General features: G+C 35.8%; 1 protein-coding gene across 4 annotated transcripts in view; it reads right to left on the bottom strand.

Annotated features, from left to right (window-relative positions):
- SESTD1 (SEC14 and spectrin domain containing 1) overlaps positions 1-18,027 on the bottom strand; it is a 60,392-nt gene that overhangs the window by 20,071 nt on the left and 22,294 nt on the right. For all 4 annotated transcript variants that reach the window (XM_074873075.1, XM_074873072.1, XM_074873074.1 and 1 more), the window contains 4 exons: positions 16,119-16,232; positions 4,834-4,947; positions 2,552-2,649; positions 2,109-2,164 (listed from right to left, as the gene is read on the bottom strand). In XM_074873075.1, the coding sequence (XP_074729176.1) occupies positions 2,109-2,164; positions 2,552-2,649; positions 4,834-4,947; positions 16,119-16,232 (382 nt within the window). The remainder of the gene's footprint in view (positions 1-2,108; positions 2,165-2,551; positions 2,650-4,833; positions 4,948-16,118; positions 16,233-18,027) is intronic.

Here is an 18,027-nt window from a genome sequence, read left to right as displayed (position 1 = left end):
AATGGTAACATGACAGTTCACTCAAAGAAAAAAAAACCCAACACACCACTAGAATAGTAACTAATACCTCAAGGAAAATGAAGAAATATAGACTCCAAATTCAACTAGCATTATCTAGACAACCAAAATGCCAACAACTTTGGAGATTGCAGCAAGCAACTTTAAATTACTCAGCATGTATTATTGTGAAATGAACATGTCTTAATAATTTAAATATTTTGCCACACTATGGAAATAAAAATCTTGGATTTCATCTTTTATAATACTATACAGATAGGCACAGATAGCTGCAGAGCAAACAGCCTTAAAAGCTTTTACAAGTCATAATTCTATTGGGATAATTTTGAATTTTTACTATATTGTTTCAGCAGTAAAACTTTAAAAAAAGGTTTTATATTGAAAATATTACACTAGATTCTTATCAAATTCTAAGAACTATACTTTATACATGGAGATTTGGAGCTTGTGAAAGCAACAGTACTTATAATTATGGAAGACAGAAGCCCTTCATCTAAAACCTCAGTTTGTTCATATTTACGCTTAAGAGACAGGAAAGTTTAATCAAGGAGAGATTAATTTTTTATTCTCAAACTTGCAATACAGTGAATCTAATGAAGAGAAAGGTTGCCTCTTAGGAACTGCCTTGATTTAATGAAAGTTATTAAATTTCATAGTTCAAGAAAAATTCATTATGCCATAATTGAGAAAACAGAGAATGCATATTGTCGTGGTTTGAACTCAGCCAGCAGCCAAACACCATGCAGCCAGTCGCTCACCCTCCCCCCCTACCCAGTGAATGGGGGAAGAGAGTGGAGAGACAAGGAAAACTCGTAGGTTGAGATAAAAAAACAGTTTCATGATTGTAATAAAAACAGCAACAATAACAAAAAGTGCAAACAAGTAATGCAAAATGCGACCGCGCACCAGCCGCTGACTGATCGATACCCAGCCCGCTCCTGGCCCACGATCCTGACAGAACGAAGATCCCACCATCGCAAAACCAGAAGCAAGAGAGAACCTGCCTTGCCTCCTCATATACTGAGCATAACATCCCATGATATGGAATACTCCAATGGCCAATCCAGGCCCAGCACTCCAGCTGTGCTCCCTCCCAGCTCAAGAAAATTAACTCTATCCCAGCCGAAACCAGGACAATATAAGCTAATGTTCTTGGGTGCTATCTCTTTACATAAAATTGAAGTGCTGTTTTGTCCAGAAATCTTACCATTAAAGGAGGATACACATTTAAGACTAAAATCTAGTGACAGTGCCTACAGACACTTCATATTTTAAAAACTTTAAAGGCCACAGCAAGGAACTATTGTTTCACCTTTTAACTCAAACAATATTATCCAACATCTAAAGAAGCTAAAATTTTACACAGAGGGCATGTAAAGCCAGTACTCTGTGGTAAATATTACATGTGATCCACACATTAGTTTGTAGGAGATAAGGATTCTGAGCACTCAACCTCAGATCACCACCTTAACACTATGGATTATTTCCTGTTCTACAGAGGCACAAATCTTTAAGCAATTTTCTAGTCCAAATCAAGTCTATTATACTTTATTGTCACTAGGAAATTCACCCTAAAAAAACCCAAAAAAAACCATTTCAAAGAACCCCAAATTTTTAAACGCTGAAGGGAGAGTTTAAGCAGCGAAGAGTCAGAAGACTATATGTTTCACTTCTATAGATGGTTAGCTCAGAACTAGACTGCCACAAATTATCAGAACTGTGTAGGAAAATGCTATCTGTATTGTAACCATTTGGTGGCTACTGAGACAAATTCATTCTATAAGGCTAACATACTGATGTCATCTAGAAACAATGTATTCTCAAAATTAAACATATTAATTGTGGTAATACTATAAAGATGTTACCAGGATTATTAAAAACTGTGTTTAAAGTGACACATTTGGAGTTCTTCAATTTATTTGTTAATGTCACTTTTTTTTAGCCCAGCAAAGACAACATTAATAAGATAAGCTAGTTACGTTGTGGTGATGATGGTTAAGATAATTGTTGTGCCCTCTATGCTTTCACTTGGGGCCTAAAAATGAATAATGTTACTTTATTGACCAACATTATTTTTTGACTTACTATACCTGTCTGCAATACCGTCTCAGGATCAACCGATGGAAGGAAGTTCAAATCTATTGATCTTGAATAAAGTAACAAACACATTATTAATAATAATAATAAACATAAAGTGACAAATACATTATTAATAATTTGTATTACAGTAGCACTGAAAACTTCAACTAAGGCCAGAGCTACCTGATGCTCTTAAGAGACTCCATGTTTCTCTCCTCACTCAGCAGAGTCCTCACTTTTTCAACTCATTGTATCAAAACAGAACTGCAGCTGCAGGTAGTCATTAGTCAAAAGAGCATCCACACAGTGATGAATTTTGTAGTCTATGTTAAACTTTCAGAATTTCTTTACACATTTCAAAATACTTAAGACATACCATATTTTCAATATGGTTTGGATTTTCAATGAAATTTTATAATCCAAAAGCACCAATTTCAAAAAGCACATCACACACCTCTCTTTTTCTTGTTGAGTTCCTTTATCACTTCCATTGTTAATTAGAGCAAGTTCATCCAGTAGGGATGTTGATTCTTTCGTGAACTTTTCGAACACCTAAATAAGAGGTAGGTTTTAATTTAAGAAATAAAAATTGTATGTGACAGTATTGAAGTCATCAGTGCAAATTTATCCACTAGTTCTGTTAGTATACTTCAATCCTTACACAGTGTAATTATTTCCCAATATTCAGATGGTTAGAGTAGAAAGAGTAGAAAATAAAAAGTTTTATTCAGGAAACACTTAAGAGCACTAAGACTCCTTAGGGAGACAGTAAATGTTACACTGAATATAAAGAAGATGGACTGAATTCTGAAATACTGAAAAATTCTGAGATTTCTGCAAAATGTATAAGTTCTTCTGGACATATTTATTCTACATCTTCATTTAAGCCTTTAAGTAAATCTTAAGAATAATGCTAGAGAATCAAGGCATGTTACACAAGCATCTGACAGTTCACTTGAATGGCTTAAAATAACCAACTTGGTGAAGATTCCAGCTTTTAATCACTACGAATATGGACTATATTGTAACAAACAACTAGGGTAAAAGAAAGATGTATTACATACAAAGAAATACACTCATCAGTTTCTTGGAATATAGAGGCTTTGATCTGAGATAACAAGGCCTGTATAGTCAGACACTAGGTACCATTCAGACAATTTCTCTGCACCTGACTTCTGAGGTTTCTGGGGGGTGTTCTGGTTTTTAACAGAACTGAGCATGATTGGGTGCCATAAGTGACATGCACAACAACTTTCAGGTCTTTTTGGTGTTAATAATTATTAATCAATAGCCTGCAGATGAACCTTCCTTAGCCTATCTAGGACTACTTAAATTTCAGCAAAAACAAAACAGAACGTGAGGTGGACAGCTCGTAAAAGCCCATTTATAAGAGTGGTTTATAAAATTCAAGCTAAATTCAGTTGTTACAAAAGGAAGAAAAAAATCCATAGAATTAAAATGTATAAACAGTTGTAAACTATTTTTCAGCTACTACCTTAACCAACCTTTCTGCCCTCTTGTCTAGTTTCAGAATTTAGGAGTTGCAGCCGAGGAGGTTCTTCATTAACATACAAAACAAGTGAAATAAGGCAAGAGAGGAGACACGGGAGAAAGAAATTTTCAGTTGTCGTCTGAACCAAATATAAAGCAAAAGTCCCATCCAGAGTGAAAGTACTGTCCTTATGAATGTTATGAATGCAGGAATAAGGGAGTACAAGCCAGATTTGTATAAACCAGACAAAAATGAAGGACAATGAACGTGTTAGATTTCCCTCCCATGTGTCAAGGTGCTCTCAGTTTCAGGCAGAGAAGAAACAAGCTGCCTTGCCCTAACCACACACACATGAAGGCCAAAGACCAGTAGAAAAAAAGCTGCACAGCAGATTATGGTTTCTCTGTTCTTGGGTCTGAACATACAATTTTCCGAGATCCAGCAAAAAAGAAACATGGTACGTAGGGTGTAAACCCTCAAGTTTCCTGCAAAGGCCTGCTGCAAGATTGGCTGCAAGGTATGTTTGAAGACTTTGGGCAGCTGCTGTTGGGACACACTGTGGAGTATTCTTTGTCCAGGATCCCACCTGGAGATCCTAGATGGAGATGCACATTTTAAGAATAGATTGCATGGGAAAGTAACACACTGAAGTTTAAATATTGTTTTGAAAATTCAATTTAAGTAACTGAAAAACAAGTATCAATAAAGAACAGATTTAAAACGTTCTGGAATGCTACGTGCACCAACAGTTGCTTAACCAATTTGTGTCTATTAATGATTTAGGGGTGTATTTGCTCCTAGATGGTTACCGAATCTCTGATCTACTGGGGAAACTGCACTGACAGAGGTTTTATTGTAGTACAGCTTAAAACCTGTCTCAGTCCACAGAAACCAAGGGCTAAGAGATAACTTCAAAGATGTGCAGAGTCCAAGTATTCCCTCCTTGTTTTGGATTTCTCCTATCAGCAGCAGCTGAGCAATATCCCTTTGTAACAACTATACCATACATTCAGGCTCTTCTAGAGTAAGGTTCTACATTAAGGAGGTTGTTGGTTCAATGAATTGAGTACATTAGCTGTATCATCCCTTGAGCAAATTCAGTGTTAGTTATCATAAGACTATTCATGCATTTGAACTGCACTACTACACACATGACAATTTCTACACACTTAGCAGTTACTAAACAAATAAAAATTCCTGGCTCAAGAATGAGACATTTGAAAGAAAAAAAAAGGGAAACTAACCAGCCTCTTATTCAACCAATCCATGTGATCATAGGTAAGAGTTCCTCCAAAATCTTCTGTTAGTTGGCATGGTTCTATATATCGAGTCAGCTTGTTAGCAGATACTAAAATAACCTGCAACAATAAAAGAAATTTTAGGTACACTTGCAAGTAACACATATTTACCTTAAGTACCTGAGAAGTTAAGTGTGTCCAGAGGTACTGGAGCAGATCTTTCTATGCTTCAGAGAAAGTGACCCTTTTACAGCTAAACATTTAAATGAAGTATGGCTGGTTGCAATTAGCATGGACCTAAAACAGACAGGAAATTTTCATTTGTAGTGTATATCTCATGCATAATCCTGTCAGAGTGTAATCTGTACCACCTTGTCTATTTACAACAGGAAAAAGAAATACATTTCTTGAATATCTGTTTTGTTGGTGGTAACTGATGCTTCTTGATTAAGTCATACAACATGTGATCTATTTTTAGCGAATATAGTAGCAGAATATCATACTACAAAGCACTTGGTATTTTTATCACTCTCTTGCAATACTTCCAGTGCCAAAGGTGAGTTTGCACCATAAAAGTTAAATGCCTGCATTTACTGTGCAAATATGCTCAACAAGAGTTGGATCAAAGACTTGGATCAACCATACGCTTTCCACAAGTAGTCAAATTCAAATCTTAATATGTGTAAAAGCCCAAGTCATTTGCCCAGGAGACAAATCCAGTTCATCAACTAGTTCAGAAAATTAAGGAAAACACAGGTCCACTGCTAGTCAGAAGACTAAATTCTTCCCTTCATTTCTGCATTCTAGAGGTTCCTGGCTGAGCCTTATTCATATAAACCTAAACCAAAAGTTGACATCACAGGTTGCTTTGATGCATGATATGTTAAGCCTGGAATAACTCCTGTAGAAAGAGAACTCTGTGGAAGCAGACATATTGGCAATATATATCCAGAAAGAAAAAAAAAAAAATGGAGAGAATTTTGAGAACCCATCAGATCATGTACATATTCTTGCAAGAGACAAGAATATGTTGAAAGAACCAACTGGAAAGAGCCTTCTTCTAGTCCAGCTCTGTGTTCCCCCAGTCACTGGAAGACAGAAAATCCAAAATTTTCAGGTTTCCTCCTTAAAATTACCTCAAGGGTTTTGTCTTCCACCACTTCAGGATAGTTCAGACCTGTTTAGGTCACTAAACCAGTTTGATATAAGAAATCATTGAGGAAAATACTATGTTTCTGAGATGGGTTTTGAGATCAAAAGCCATTCAAGCCAACCACCATTGGTCATCTTTAAAACCTGAAAATAGAGGTTGCACAGTCTCCATCCTTGGAAGTTTTTCAAGACCCAAACAGATAAAGCCCTGAGTAACCTGCTCTAATCTCACAGATGATCCTGCTTTTAGCAGGAAGTTGGACTAGAGACCTTCCGAAGTCCCTTCCAACTGGAATAACCGATTTTTCAATTCTTACAACTGAGGAATCCAGAGTAGTTCCAAACAAGTAGTCTAATATTTAATGTACAGGAACATCTTCCAGCAACATTCAGCAAATATAGGCTATTCTCCTGTATTCTTAATGGTATGTAGCTGCCATAAATGGAATTAGCTTGTAGTTTCTTTAAGTAATGCCAGTAACCAGCCCAAACACCAGATTATGCTAGGTCCAAGAAAAATAAAGCCTTTGTTTTCCTTCCTTAGGCACACATTTATATTTTCAGTCATTTTTACATTCTTTTCATCTCTATGAGTTCATAAAAAAGGAAAAGTTAATTTAATCAGGACATTTTGGTATGGAAACTGAAGTAAATAGGGCAGCTGGTTCACATCACTGAAATATCGGTTCTATAAAAAAAAAAAACAAATAGCCTGAAGAAAACGATGGACTGCATTGAGACCACTTATTTCTGATTTTTTTAATGGATATTCTTCAGAAAGGAGAGCAGACAAGGTATATGCTTTACAAACATGTACAGAGAAGCATTTTTGAAAAGTTTTCTCCTGCAAAGCAAAAGCTGTCTGTAACAAATATATTAACTATATGAGAAAATAATCCTCCGACAAAAAAACCCCACACCCCTCCACAGGTGAGATTTGCACAAAGAACATAAACTTCTTGTGCACCTTATCAGAAAATTTTTGAAAAAACTTCCACTTCAATAGTAAGCCTTGTTGTAGCTTAAGATGTTGTTCCAAAAAACATTAATACTCTATGTTTCCTTTTTTAAAAAAACTTTGTATCTTAAACTGTTCATTGACTGATCACTGGAATAACTGCAAAAATCCTGTCTGAAGACTACAAAAAGTAAGCAAACGTTTGAATTTTTGACAAGGAAGTGGCAGAAGGGAGGTAGGTTCCTGGACAGAATTTAGCTTGTTCTAGAACTAGACTAGTGCCAGTACTAGTGTAACATACTCCATATGCTTTAAGTTAGTAACTTTGATATTTCTAGGTGTCAAAAGTTTAGTTTGCCTCTCTGAAGATTCTGAAATACTGTTTTAATCAGCTACTACAGATTAATAGGCTGTAAGAACACAGACCAAGAGCCAAAGGAAAAAAAAAAATGTTGAAAAACAGTAGGTGTGATGTTGCACAGGGAGAAGGTAAGACAGTTCTCTTTAAAAGATGTGAATTCTACTTTAAGTTCAGCACCTACAGCATGCAAACTTTTGCTGTCAGATTCCTAAAACTTTTCAAAATCCAATCACAATAATTGTCTCTGCCCTTTTGTGAAAATGAAAGTCAAATTAGCACGTCCTGAAAAAAGTTTTCCTCTATGAATTAGCATTCCACCTTTGCACTTGAATTCCACACTTCAACATATTTTCTGTTGTGCTTCACATAGCTTTTAGTCACATGGGCTCTTCAAAATCCTCAATAGTTTAATACTTGGATAATGGCATACTTAGAATCATTTGTCATCATTCCCTCTACAATTATCATTACCAAACCACACCAGACCACTAACCACAGAGAACAGCTTTAGTTTCTCCTCCCTCTGGGAAGAGAATGATGATGGCTTTCTATTACTTGACCAGCTATCAATACTCCTAGATAAAACACAGGTACAGATGAAGGCCATTTACAGTTATAAAAATAGAAATATCCCACTGTTTGCTGGCAACCAAACTGATTTTTTTTTCCCCTAAGTCATCTTATTGTGTTGACTCCAGGAAAAAAAAAAGTTTTATTAATCCAAAGTAAAAGCCTTTGGACAGCAGATTGCAGTTGGATGTTAAAGTGAACAGCTTAGATTTCCTAAGGAATAAATTCAAAAATCTGGACAGATGGTAAAACAGAAGAAAAAGTATAAATTACTGAATCCTTAAATCTTTGCTTCCCTTCCCACTGGATCCTCCCACTTCCAACAACAGTGACAGCTAATAAGGTGACAGTGGTACTAGGTTTCAAATGTGTCCTCTTTGCTAATGACCAGAGTCCCTATCATCACCACCTCTACTCAGTTCTCTTTCAAATCTAGAAGAGAGGTAGCAGCTCTCATCGTTGCTCTACTCTAATCAGCAAACTTGCTTTGTACAATACTGGCCTGCTAAAACATTGTAAAAGCCTTTGCAGAAATAACTCAGGACAGTGCTTTGGGAGAAGTAGAAGTGCTGTATTTCTGCATAAAATCACAACCACCTTTTTAAGAACTGCCAAAAAACCCAAAATACATGTACTGCAAAGTCTTATGCTTCAACTTCAAAATTTCCTTATTTCTCAGGAGTGAGACTACCGTTATTTTTTCTAGTAACGTGATTTTGCCCCATGCAACAGTGCCATTAAGACTTACTTATCTTTTATTATGAAAGAGGTTTGAATACTGCTTGTACAAAGCTGACCTCTCTTTTTACATGATTTGCTGGTTTTTGCAATTATTTTCTTTGATCATCTGCAATGATATAGATACAGATGTCAAGATCAGAGGGGAATTCTGGACATTCAGTAGGACATGTAAAAGTGCCCCCAAAATGTTAGAAACATCCATCTGAACTTACTTTCTTGAGAGAAGAAATGAAAAAGCTCTTTAATACAAACAATCAGAGTCAAATCCAGGAGCTACTGGAACACAGGATGGTGTAAAATTTCAGTAACAAGGTGTTTTTTTCTTAAGTGTGTAATATCACAGCAGCCACACTACTGAATCTAAAAAGGAGCAGTTACCTTCCAAAAGAACACAACACACATATCCCTTGAGAATACAAAATTTAAACAAGTGAAATCTAAGCACATGATCTTCTGAGAGAAGTAAGTATCTGTATTAATCTTCACAGCTTGTATCAGTGAGTAATACATTCCAGTTCTGGGATAAATTAAGAAAATCATCTAAACAAATTGGATGGTAATATTCTACATCTATTATCAGAACAAAAACTTTATACTAGGAAATAGGTACAGAAGCATCTGTAAGGGGACTAAATTCTATTTTTAATCTCAGGAGTAAAGAGGTCTTAAAAATCAGATTTAGTTTAAAAAAACTAGTGTCATCATCTCTGAGAAAAAATATTTATTATTAACTGACATTTACACAACGCTGTAAATCTAAAAATACACTGATTTTCACAGAACAGAAAAAAGTCAATCCTGACAAAATCATTTATGAGAACAGAGATAATAACTTGTTACATAAACATATCTATAGTGCTTTATAATTTGTTAGTCTGTTTGGGGGGTTTTTTGTTTTGGTTTTCACACTTCAAACAAGATAATACCTAACAACCTGAAAGTCTGACCAAGTTCACAATTCTTTGTAAAGAATTCTTACCAGGTGTGCCCAACTACCGAGACATCTATATGGGCTGAAAAAAGTGCATTTTCAACACATGCCACAGTTCCTCACTTAAGTAACCTTGATGATCATGCGGGTACCAAGTGATGTTAGTCATGAAGTTAGATGCTTCTTTAGAAAAGAAAAATATTCTAATAATAATAGAATGTATGTATTATACACGGTATTAGCTGTTTGATGTTCTATAAAAGTGATAGAAACACAACTAATGGCAAGAACATGTACGCATACCTATCTGGTTGCTGATAGGTAAATTTGGACAAATATCATTCAAACAGACATAAGTAGAGAGGTTTTTGTTAATTTCCCCAAAATTCTGCCAAGGTACACTGGGAAGCCCAGATAGCTCTTCCCCTCTCACAGCCTGGTCGATAGGTATAAAAAGCTGAATTCTGATAAAGTCGTTTGGGCTCAATATTAAAGCTGTTTTCTCAGCGGACTGATTCTTGATGATTTGTTATGCCAGCAGCTTACATATCCAAACAGCTTTGGAAAAATACGGGAAAAGCTTTGATGAACAAGGCAGACATTTAGCAAGAATAAGTTTGCACTGCAGGCTGTGCAGAAATCCAAACTGAAGAATGACTATGTTCATTTTTCACACTACACTAAATGCAGTTTTTGTACAAAAACCAGCAACTTATTTCTATTTTTTTTAAATTAACTGTGAATCCTGATTGTTTTCTAAAACTCAGATTCATCTTCAACATTTGTTTGTTTGAAAGTTAACTGTGCTTATTCTCCAGCAAACTCAGCTGCTGGAAAAACTTAAATATGACCCCACTATTCTTTAAAAATCACCAGGAGAATAACTATGGCACTTTTCACAGACCAAACATAGCTGCCCATATATCTGGTCTGACAGTGACTGACTGCCACAGGACTGTAAAGCAAAGACTTCCTCTTCCCTAGAAGAATCCTATTGTTTGATGATAAATATTATTTCAATCCATTTTGTGAAACACTGTGTAGGACAGTGTTATTTGTTAACATGGAACACTTAATCTATACAATGATCATTTGCTTTAACATTACACCAAGAAACACAAGTTAAATATTTATCTGGCCAGTATCACACAGCAATCTGGCATACTAGAAACCCAAGAGCAGCTAGCAGAATCTAGATATACACTAGATTAACTGTCAACTCCACTCCCAAAAGCCGCCTCCTTCACTTCCAAGCACTCATGTTTTTGCCCACTCATTCACCTTCCCCTCCAGAGCTCATGATAATAATTAACACACTATCTTTTTTCCATCCCTGGGAAGAGACTAATAGCACACACAATCTGGTATTTTCTAATGCACCTTTCTTTAGGACTGAATTTAGAACGTGATGTAAATGCAGGCTTACATACTCCAGCTCCACGGGGATAATTCCCTTATTTGGCCCAGGTTTTTAGAAGAAAGGACCCATCGCCTCTGGTGTTAAAACAGCAGCAACAAAGATACATGCAGATGAAAAGAGATGTATTTAAATAATCATAATTTTGATAAAAAATTGGAACTCCTATATGCATTTTTGGAAAAGTCCATGAAAGCTACAAATTTTGGTGCCTCAGTATTAAAAAACACTGGACTGGAAGATCTGATTAAAAAAGGTTTCCTACAAAGTGTTATTCATTCTTCATTCTGTGGAGCAATACTCTGCTTATTAGCATTATTCTTAAAAGGTAAATTGGGGATGATCGTGCCACAAGTAATTTCCAAGTAGAATACTGAAAGCTAAGATATAAAGATACGTGTCATAACAACAGTTAATTTCAAAATAAAACAGTATAAGAACCTCCTGTAGTAACACAGTAGAAAGCTCTCGATTACAGTGTGTTGTCAATGGCACCAAAAAAAGCACATACAAAGGTGTTCAGGGTGGGGATTTTTGTGTTTTGGAACATTAAAGATTGCTATAACCACAGAGCAGGCATTTACTCACTTTCAGAATAAAGACCATTAGTCTACAGAAGGTAAGTATCTACTTAGGTATGTAGTACTGACTTAGTAGACAGAGAAGTTACTTTATTTGAATTGGGGACTGATATGAAAAACTGTGGTTTAATGACATTGGATTTAGCCTTTCCCATTGTTTTCTTAAACAGTTCCTATACTTTTAAACAAATGACAAGATCTTACTAGCTATTTTTCAGCTACATAACATGGAAAAAAATAAGTTAGCTAGCTAATATTTCTTTCAGAGCAATTCTGATATGCAAATATACAGACCATAAACAGGTTGATAGGCAGGAAATTTTCATGGAGAAATGTGATTTTTAGGTTTCTGTACTCCTCTGTATATTGATGACTTGACATTAGAGACTTGAGATTTTCCAGAGCAGATTCTGCTGATATACCACCATAAGAAATTTCTGACACTATGGCTAGAAACAGAGTTGTTAGCTGCTACAGTGCAAGCATGAAGCATTTAGAACTACTCTGACTTTGGACTTCAGGACTATCAGGATTCTTTTGTTATATACTCTCATTTTTCCAACTACATTCCCAGTCGTTTACCAACTTTTTTTCCTTTCTCTTTCTTAAAGCCCTTGATTTCATATCTCACAATCCTAAGTGAACTTTTAAGTTTTGCTCCATGATTTCCACAAGAACAGCAGGCACACTTAGTTCTTCCCCACTTTCAACAAACTGATCTTCAAAGCACTAATCTAATATCTAAACCAGGGTGAGAGATTACTTTTCCTCCCAGTCCCTTAAATGAATGGTATATGCAATGGTATGAATGGTATACCCAGCTCCTCTGCTGGAGGATGAACAGGAACTGACCTAAAACAGGTCCAAACCCAACACTAATACTAACCAGGAATAAGGATGCACTTTTACCCAGCTGAATCAGCCCACCTCTTTATACTTATCTACCCAGTAGCTTTCTGATCTCATTTCCCACATTGACTTTCACTGCTTTGCAACTCATCACATCTCACTCTGAAGCAGAGAATCTCTGCCTTCAAAGAGGAAAGGAAGGCACTGTGATAATAGCTTTGTATGGCAATATTAAGCAAGGTATTAAAAACAGATCAGGTAGCAGGAAACAGGAGGTAGATGTGATGCCCCATTAGAAATTAGAAATCACAGTTACATAGCATTTACTTTAAAGAAAATTAGATTACACTGTCAAGTAAATAAAAATATTTCATACTTTCATTTACATTTTTAGATCATATTTATTTCATTGGTGCAAAAGCCATCCTGGATTTTCCTAATAGTCATGCAAATCTAAGCAGTGATCCAAAACACATGTGTGGCTCTGCTTTGTTTTTATGGCCAGTAATATACAATTATGCAGCTGTAGATTTGTGCATGAGTTAGAGGCTTCCACAGCCTTATCAGTCCTCTGCACTTGTATCAGGAATAGAGCAGACACATACTACTGTCTCTAACACAAATAGTAGTTGGAGCACAGAGAAGGTAGGTCATTTCTACCGAGCCAGTTTTCCTAATCACAACCAAGTAACAGATAACCAAGAGTTAATGAATGGTGAAGAACAGAGGCTTGCCTAATACCAAGGGTGGTTCTTCATTATCTGGGAAAGCACAAGATTTTTCCTACAGTTTTCTCAGCTTTCCCTGTCCTTTAATGAAGAATGCATTTAAGAATATGAGTTATTGCACAGAAAAAAAACCAAACAAACAAAAACACACACACAAAACCTAAGAAAGCACAAGATACAAGGGAAGCCACGAACTAGGATGGTGTCAGAGTCTCTTTAGAAACACCTAGAGCAATTCTGTACTAACAACTGCTCACTATCCAACCTCAGTTAGATGACAACTGCCCCAAAGCCGATGGTAGCCCTTCATGCAAGCAGTCTCACCCTGCTTCAGTGCTTCTGAATTAGGTGAAAGGGAAACTCAAGAGCAAACACCTATCAACCAAAGTGAGAATTCAGCAACTACCCATTATTAACCTTTACTCATAAAAACTTCTGATCTGCCCATGCATCAAGCCAAGATACAAGGAGGCATTAAGGAACAAATGTGAAGTTTTCCTCTTGCCTAGGAAACAGCTACTGTGTTCTAATGCTGTGACCATTTTTCTTGTAAAGTGATACATCACTGATTACTTTCTTACAATTGACACATTTCCACACATGTTTACATGAAATGCATCTTAATACTTTAATTATTTTCTTCTTCCTAAAACCTCAGAACTATTAATTTAAGAGAATCTTAGATCAAAATTTCAGGTCAGGAAGAAACATTTAAGGTTCAGTAATGAAAAAAGTTTAGAAACAGAAACCAAAAGATTTAGTTACACAACTCCAATAGTCTATGCCAACAATGCCAACATCATCATTGGCACAGAACATGCTTCATAAAATTACTAAGCTTACTAAATTTCATTACAGAATTATCATTTAATGACTGTTAGCTAATCCTTAAAGTCAAACAAAAAAATCCTTTTATTATCGTGGCCATGTAAAATTATCCCTGCTTCATTAACATATTTTCTGTAGGCTTTCTGGTTATTTGTCTAGAAATAGATTCTAGCTGAGTCATATTAAAGAAATATCCAAGAAGAATCTTCTAGAGGATTAATTTCCAAACTGGCAATACCATGATGTATACAGTAATAGCCACCGTACAAAATTCTTCTATACTACAACTTCAAAGGCTTCCTGAACTTGTCCAAGGACCATATTTACAGGTGTGCAGATGGGAAAAGAGAGCCTGAATCAATTGTAGGGACTGCTAAAGAGGGGGGTTCACCTTTATTACTGCCACTCTCTGGACTTCGGTGTTTACCTTATGTCCTGAAAGCATCTGTGTGAAACCGAATATTGCAAACTTAAGTCACTTTCTAAACACAAGCTCTTAAACCATCCTTTTGAGTACTGGTGATTGGTTCAGTCTCCCTTAATTCTCATCTTGGATGTGCTCCAAATAATAGGCTAGTTTATAAAAGGCGGACACAACCATACTCATGTTTTTGATTAAAGAAGCTATAACTGAGCTGCTACATGCTGAACTTCAAGATAGAAATATACTCTGACCACCCCTCCTTGCCAGTCCCCTCAAGGGATTCAGGTGAAGGGACAGACAGACATCTATGAAACCCAAGAGAGTTTAACTGTAATGCAAGTCACAAGACTATCGTAGTACGAACCACTTCCAGTAGCAAAATTTCAGGCACTTCACTGCCTAAATTTATTGGTGAGTATCTTGCTGGCTGCAGACTTTCAAACACACAAATGGCTGTTCAGAGGTTCTTTGAATTGCTCTGTTGAACCTGGGCTACTTTTCAAATCTGTCTTTAAAGAACTATTCAAAAAGAAAATATGATCTTCATCTGTAATATAAGCAACCTGAAGGCAAATACGCAGAATTTCCTTACTTATAAGGCTCTAAAGCAGATTACAAAAAAATGATGTAATAAAAGGAATCTTAAAGCAGATTTTTAAAAGAAAAAGGTTTGGTCATCTGACTGAAAATAGGAATCTTACTTCTTACCCCCACACTCCTTCAGAGCACTTTCACATGCAGGAATTGTTTCCAGAAATGAAGCCACCTATTCTAGTAAAGTCTGATGCAATTCTGTTAATTCATATGAATTTTGTCTTATTAAGTGTTGTATCTGGATGATAGTGTCTTTGGGTTTATATTATTTAGCAGTTACATAACCTTTCAGCTGCCACCTTCCAATTACCATTTTCCCTGAACTAAGTTTTCTACAGGAGCATTCAAGAAAGTTATAATCTTACCAGAAAGAATTACACAGCATTGGACAAGGCTGACAAACACTTTTCTATTCAATCTCTTTCACAAAAAAGATGGTCTCTAAGAGCTTTGCACAAAACCAGTAGACATTTTAGTATTTGGTGAGCACAGCAAGCCTTTTGTATTTCAAACAAGATTAACTTCAAAAATGCCTGGAAAGATTGATGATACAGATAATTTTCTAAAAATACGGAAAAATTGAGATTTCCATTAACCTCCCAAAAAGATTAAAGAATGGAACTGCTAACATTAGTGTGTAATCTCCTGTACACACTCAGCCTCACAAGCTAAGAACAATATCAGCTTACATTTGGCAAACTGAAGGGATCTATAACCTTTGTTACTAATGTCAGAGAACTCTAAAAATGAGAGAAGATGCATGCAACAGCAACAAGATTTTCTTCAAAATGGTTACTGCTGATTTAGTGACACCATACAACGTGCATCTCTACAGTCTATTACAGAAGAGTCATGAAAAAAACTCACACTAAACCTTGTACAACAGTTTCTTACCCAAAACATCCACAATATGTAATCAAACAGCTTTATCCTCTTGCTGAGCAAAGAAATAAATGACACACATTTCTAATTTCAGACCTACTTCATTTAATATTTTTATTAAAAAAGAAAAGTTAGAAGGCCACAGTGGTTTGTTAAGGATATCTGCAAAGCATCTGGAATATAACTAATTTTAAAGAGACATTAATTTTCATCCAATTATTCTAGTATTTCAGAAATAATATTTTTTGACTGAACCAGAAAAAAGTTCTACATACCTCAAAGCCAAGTCTATCTTTCTCTTTCCAAAAACAGAAATGCGTAACCTTCTTATCCCAAAATTCATCTGGCTTTACTACACAAACAAGTGATACCTCAGCTGGAACAACGTTCTGTAAGACAAATGAAAAAAGTGAAACTTTCAAGATTAAACCTTCATTTACCACAGAAATTAATTCATCAGCTATTCAGAAACTTAAAATTTACAGACAGAAATTAAACTGCCTGCTGCATATTCGTCACACGTTGGCTCCATCTTGTTTTGTAGTATACTGCACTAAATTTTATAGCACCTCTTTACTCCCAGTCCTGATGCCTAGCCATTAATCTATGCTACATCAGTATAGAAAAACATGAATTATTGGCCAGACTTATTTTTATTTTTGACATTTTGTTTAAAAAAAAGTTCAGGACAACAAAGCCTTCTACCAATGTCATTTGCTATGTAGAATGAAACAGTAACCATGAAGTTAGAAAATAATTTTATACTTTGTTATTAAATCACATCAAGATTATATCCTATACTTCTCTAGTACATATTGCTTAGACTAGAATGAAAAGGCTTTACATTAACATTTCCACATACTAACTCATAAAAGTATTACCAGGAAAACGTTCCTCAGCCTAACAGTAATTTCATCTACCAAGTTGATTTTATGTGCTTACACTGAATGTAGATTGAGGAACAGAGACTGTTGATTACCCCCAAGTCAACAGCTATAGCTATAAGCAACAGTTAGATAATCACAGTACTGACATAAAGGTGACAACCCATAGGATTTCTCTTCAAATACCTCATTTTATTTATAAAGATATTATTCTGAAAAAGGTAAATAAGTCCAACTCAGAAATCACACCACTGAAAAAAAGATATTTCATTCCTGCACCACTTTAATGAATATGCAAAAACTATTTAAAAGTAGGCAATATTTTTAATATGGAAGTGTCTGTTTAGATGACCAATCAGCACCTTTGAGAACTATGCGTGTCCAAGCAGGGAGAAATCTCAAATGGTGTACACAAGTGATTAGTTTACATAGGAAAATCGCCTTTGTTGCTTCCTTCTCAAATTAAGGATACAGACGTGCAACTTACATTTCTGCAGGCTTCACACTGGCAGGAAGTGTACTGACAGGAAGCCAGTGAAATCTGGGCATGGGCAAATAGCTACCTTCCCACTAAATGTCACAACTGCACATTAGCTGAAGTGAAAGCTCAGTCAAGATCATAATAGGAATATAGCAGATCCAATTACTGTAACTATTAATAGGAATGCCATCTTAGTCAAGAACAGGTGAAAGACACCTTGAAACAGACTTAAAAACCCAGGAGCAACAATGAGCCAACAGGTCAACAAAATGAAATTACTCATATTTGACACACTTTCTGAGGCTTCATCCAAGCCAGAGAAAAACTGCTCTGATAAAGAGAAATCATCTGTGCAGTAAGAAAGGCAGTAGTCATGGTCTCTAATCTATTCAGTGCTGTATCTTGCATGTCCTTTGACCATTGAGAGCAGAAAATAACCTATACTGTTTAGCAGAAATAAGACTTAACTATAATCCCACAGTTCTGAAAAACTAAAATAATAAGTTGTTATGATTTTCTTTAACTGGGAATTGGCACTTTTTTCCCCTTCTCCTACTACATATAGAATCCAGAATATAATTTGTCATTGGGACCATTACGCACAACAAAATCAACTATAGCCAGTTTCAATGGAAACCAAGTAGTACAGCATATTGCATGAGAACCTGCTCAGCTGCAGTATCAGTGTGAACTGTTTGCTGCAGACATTCCTACCACTCACAGTTGATGATGTCAAGAGCATGTTTCTGTATTTTTTTAACTAAAACTCTGTTTTAGAAAAAGGTCTACAATTGTGTGTTCTCAGCGTGTAATGAATTT

Source organism: Strix uralensis, chromosome 6, assembly GCF_047716275.1.
Source record: "Strix uralensis isolate ZFMK-TIS-50842 chromosome 6, bStrUra1, whole genome shotgun sequence".
In the NCBI taxonomy this organism is placed as follows: Eukaryota; Metazoa; Chordata; class Aves; order Strigiformes; family Strigidae; genus Strix; species Strix uralensis.
This window is presented reverse-complemented; position numbering and strand designations above follow the sequence as displayed.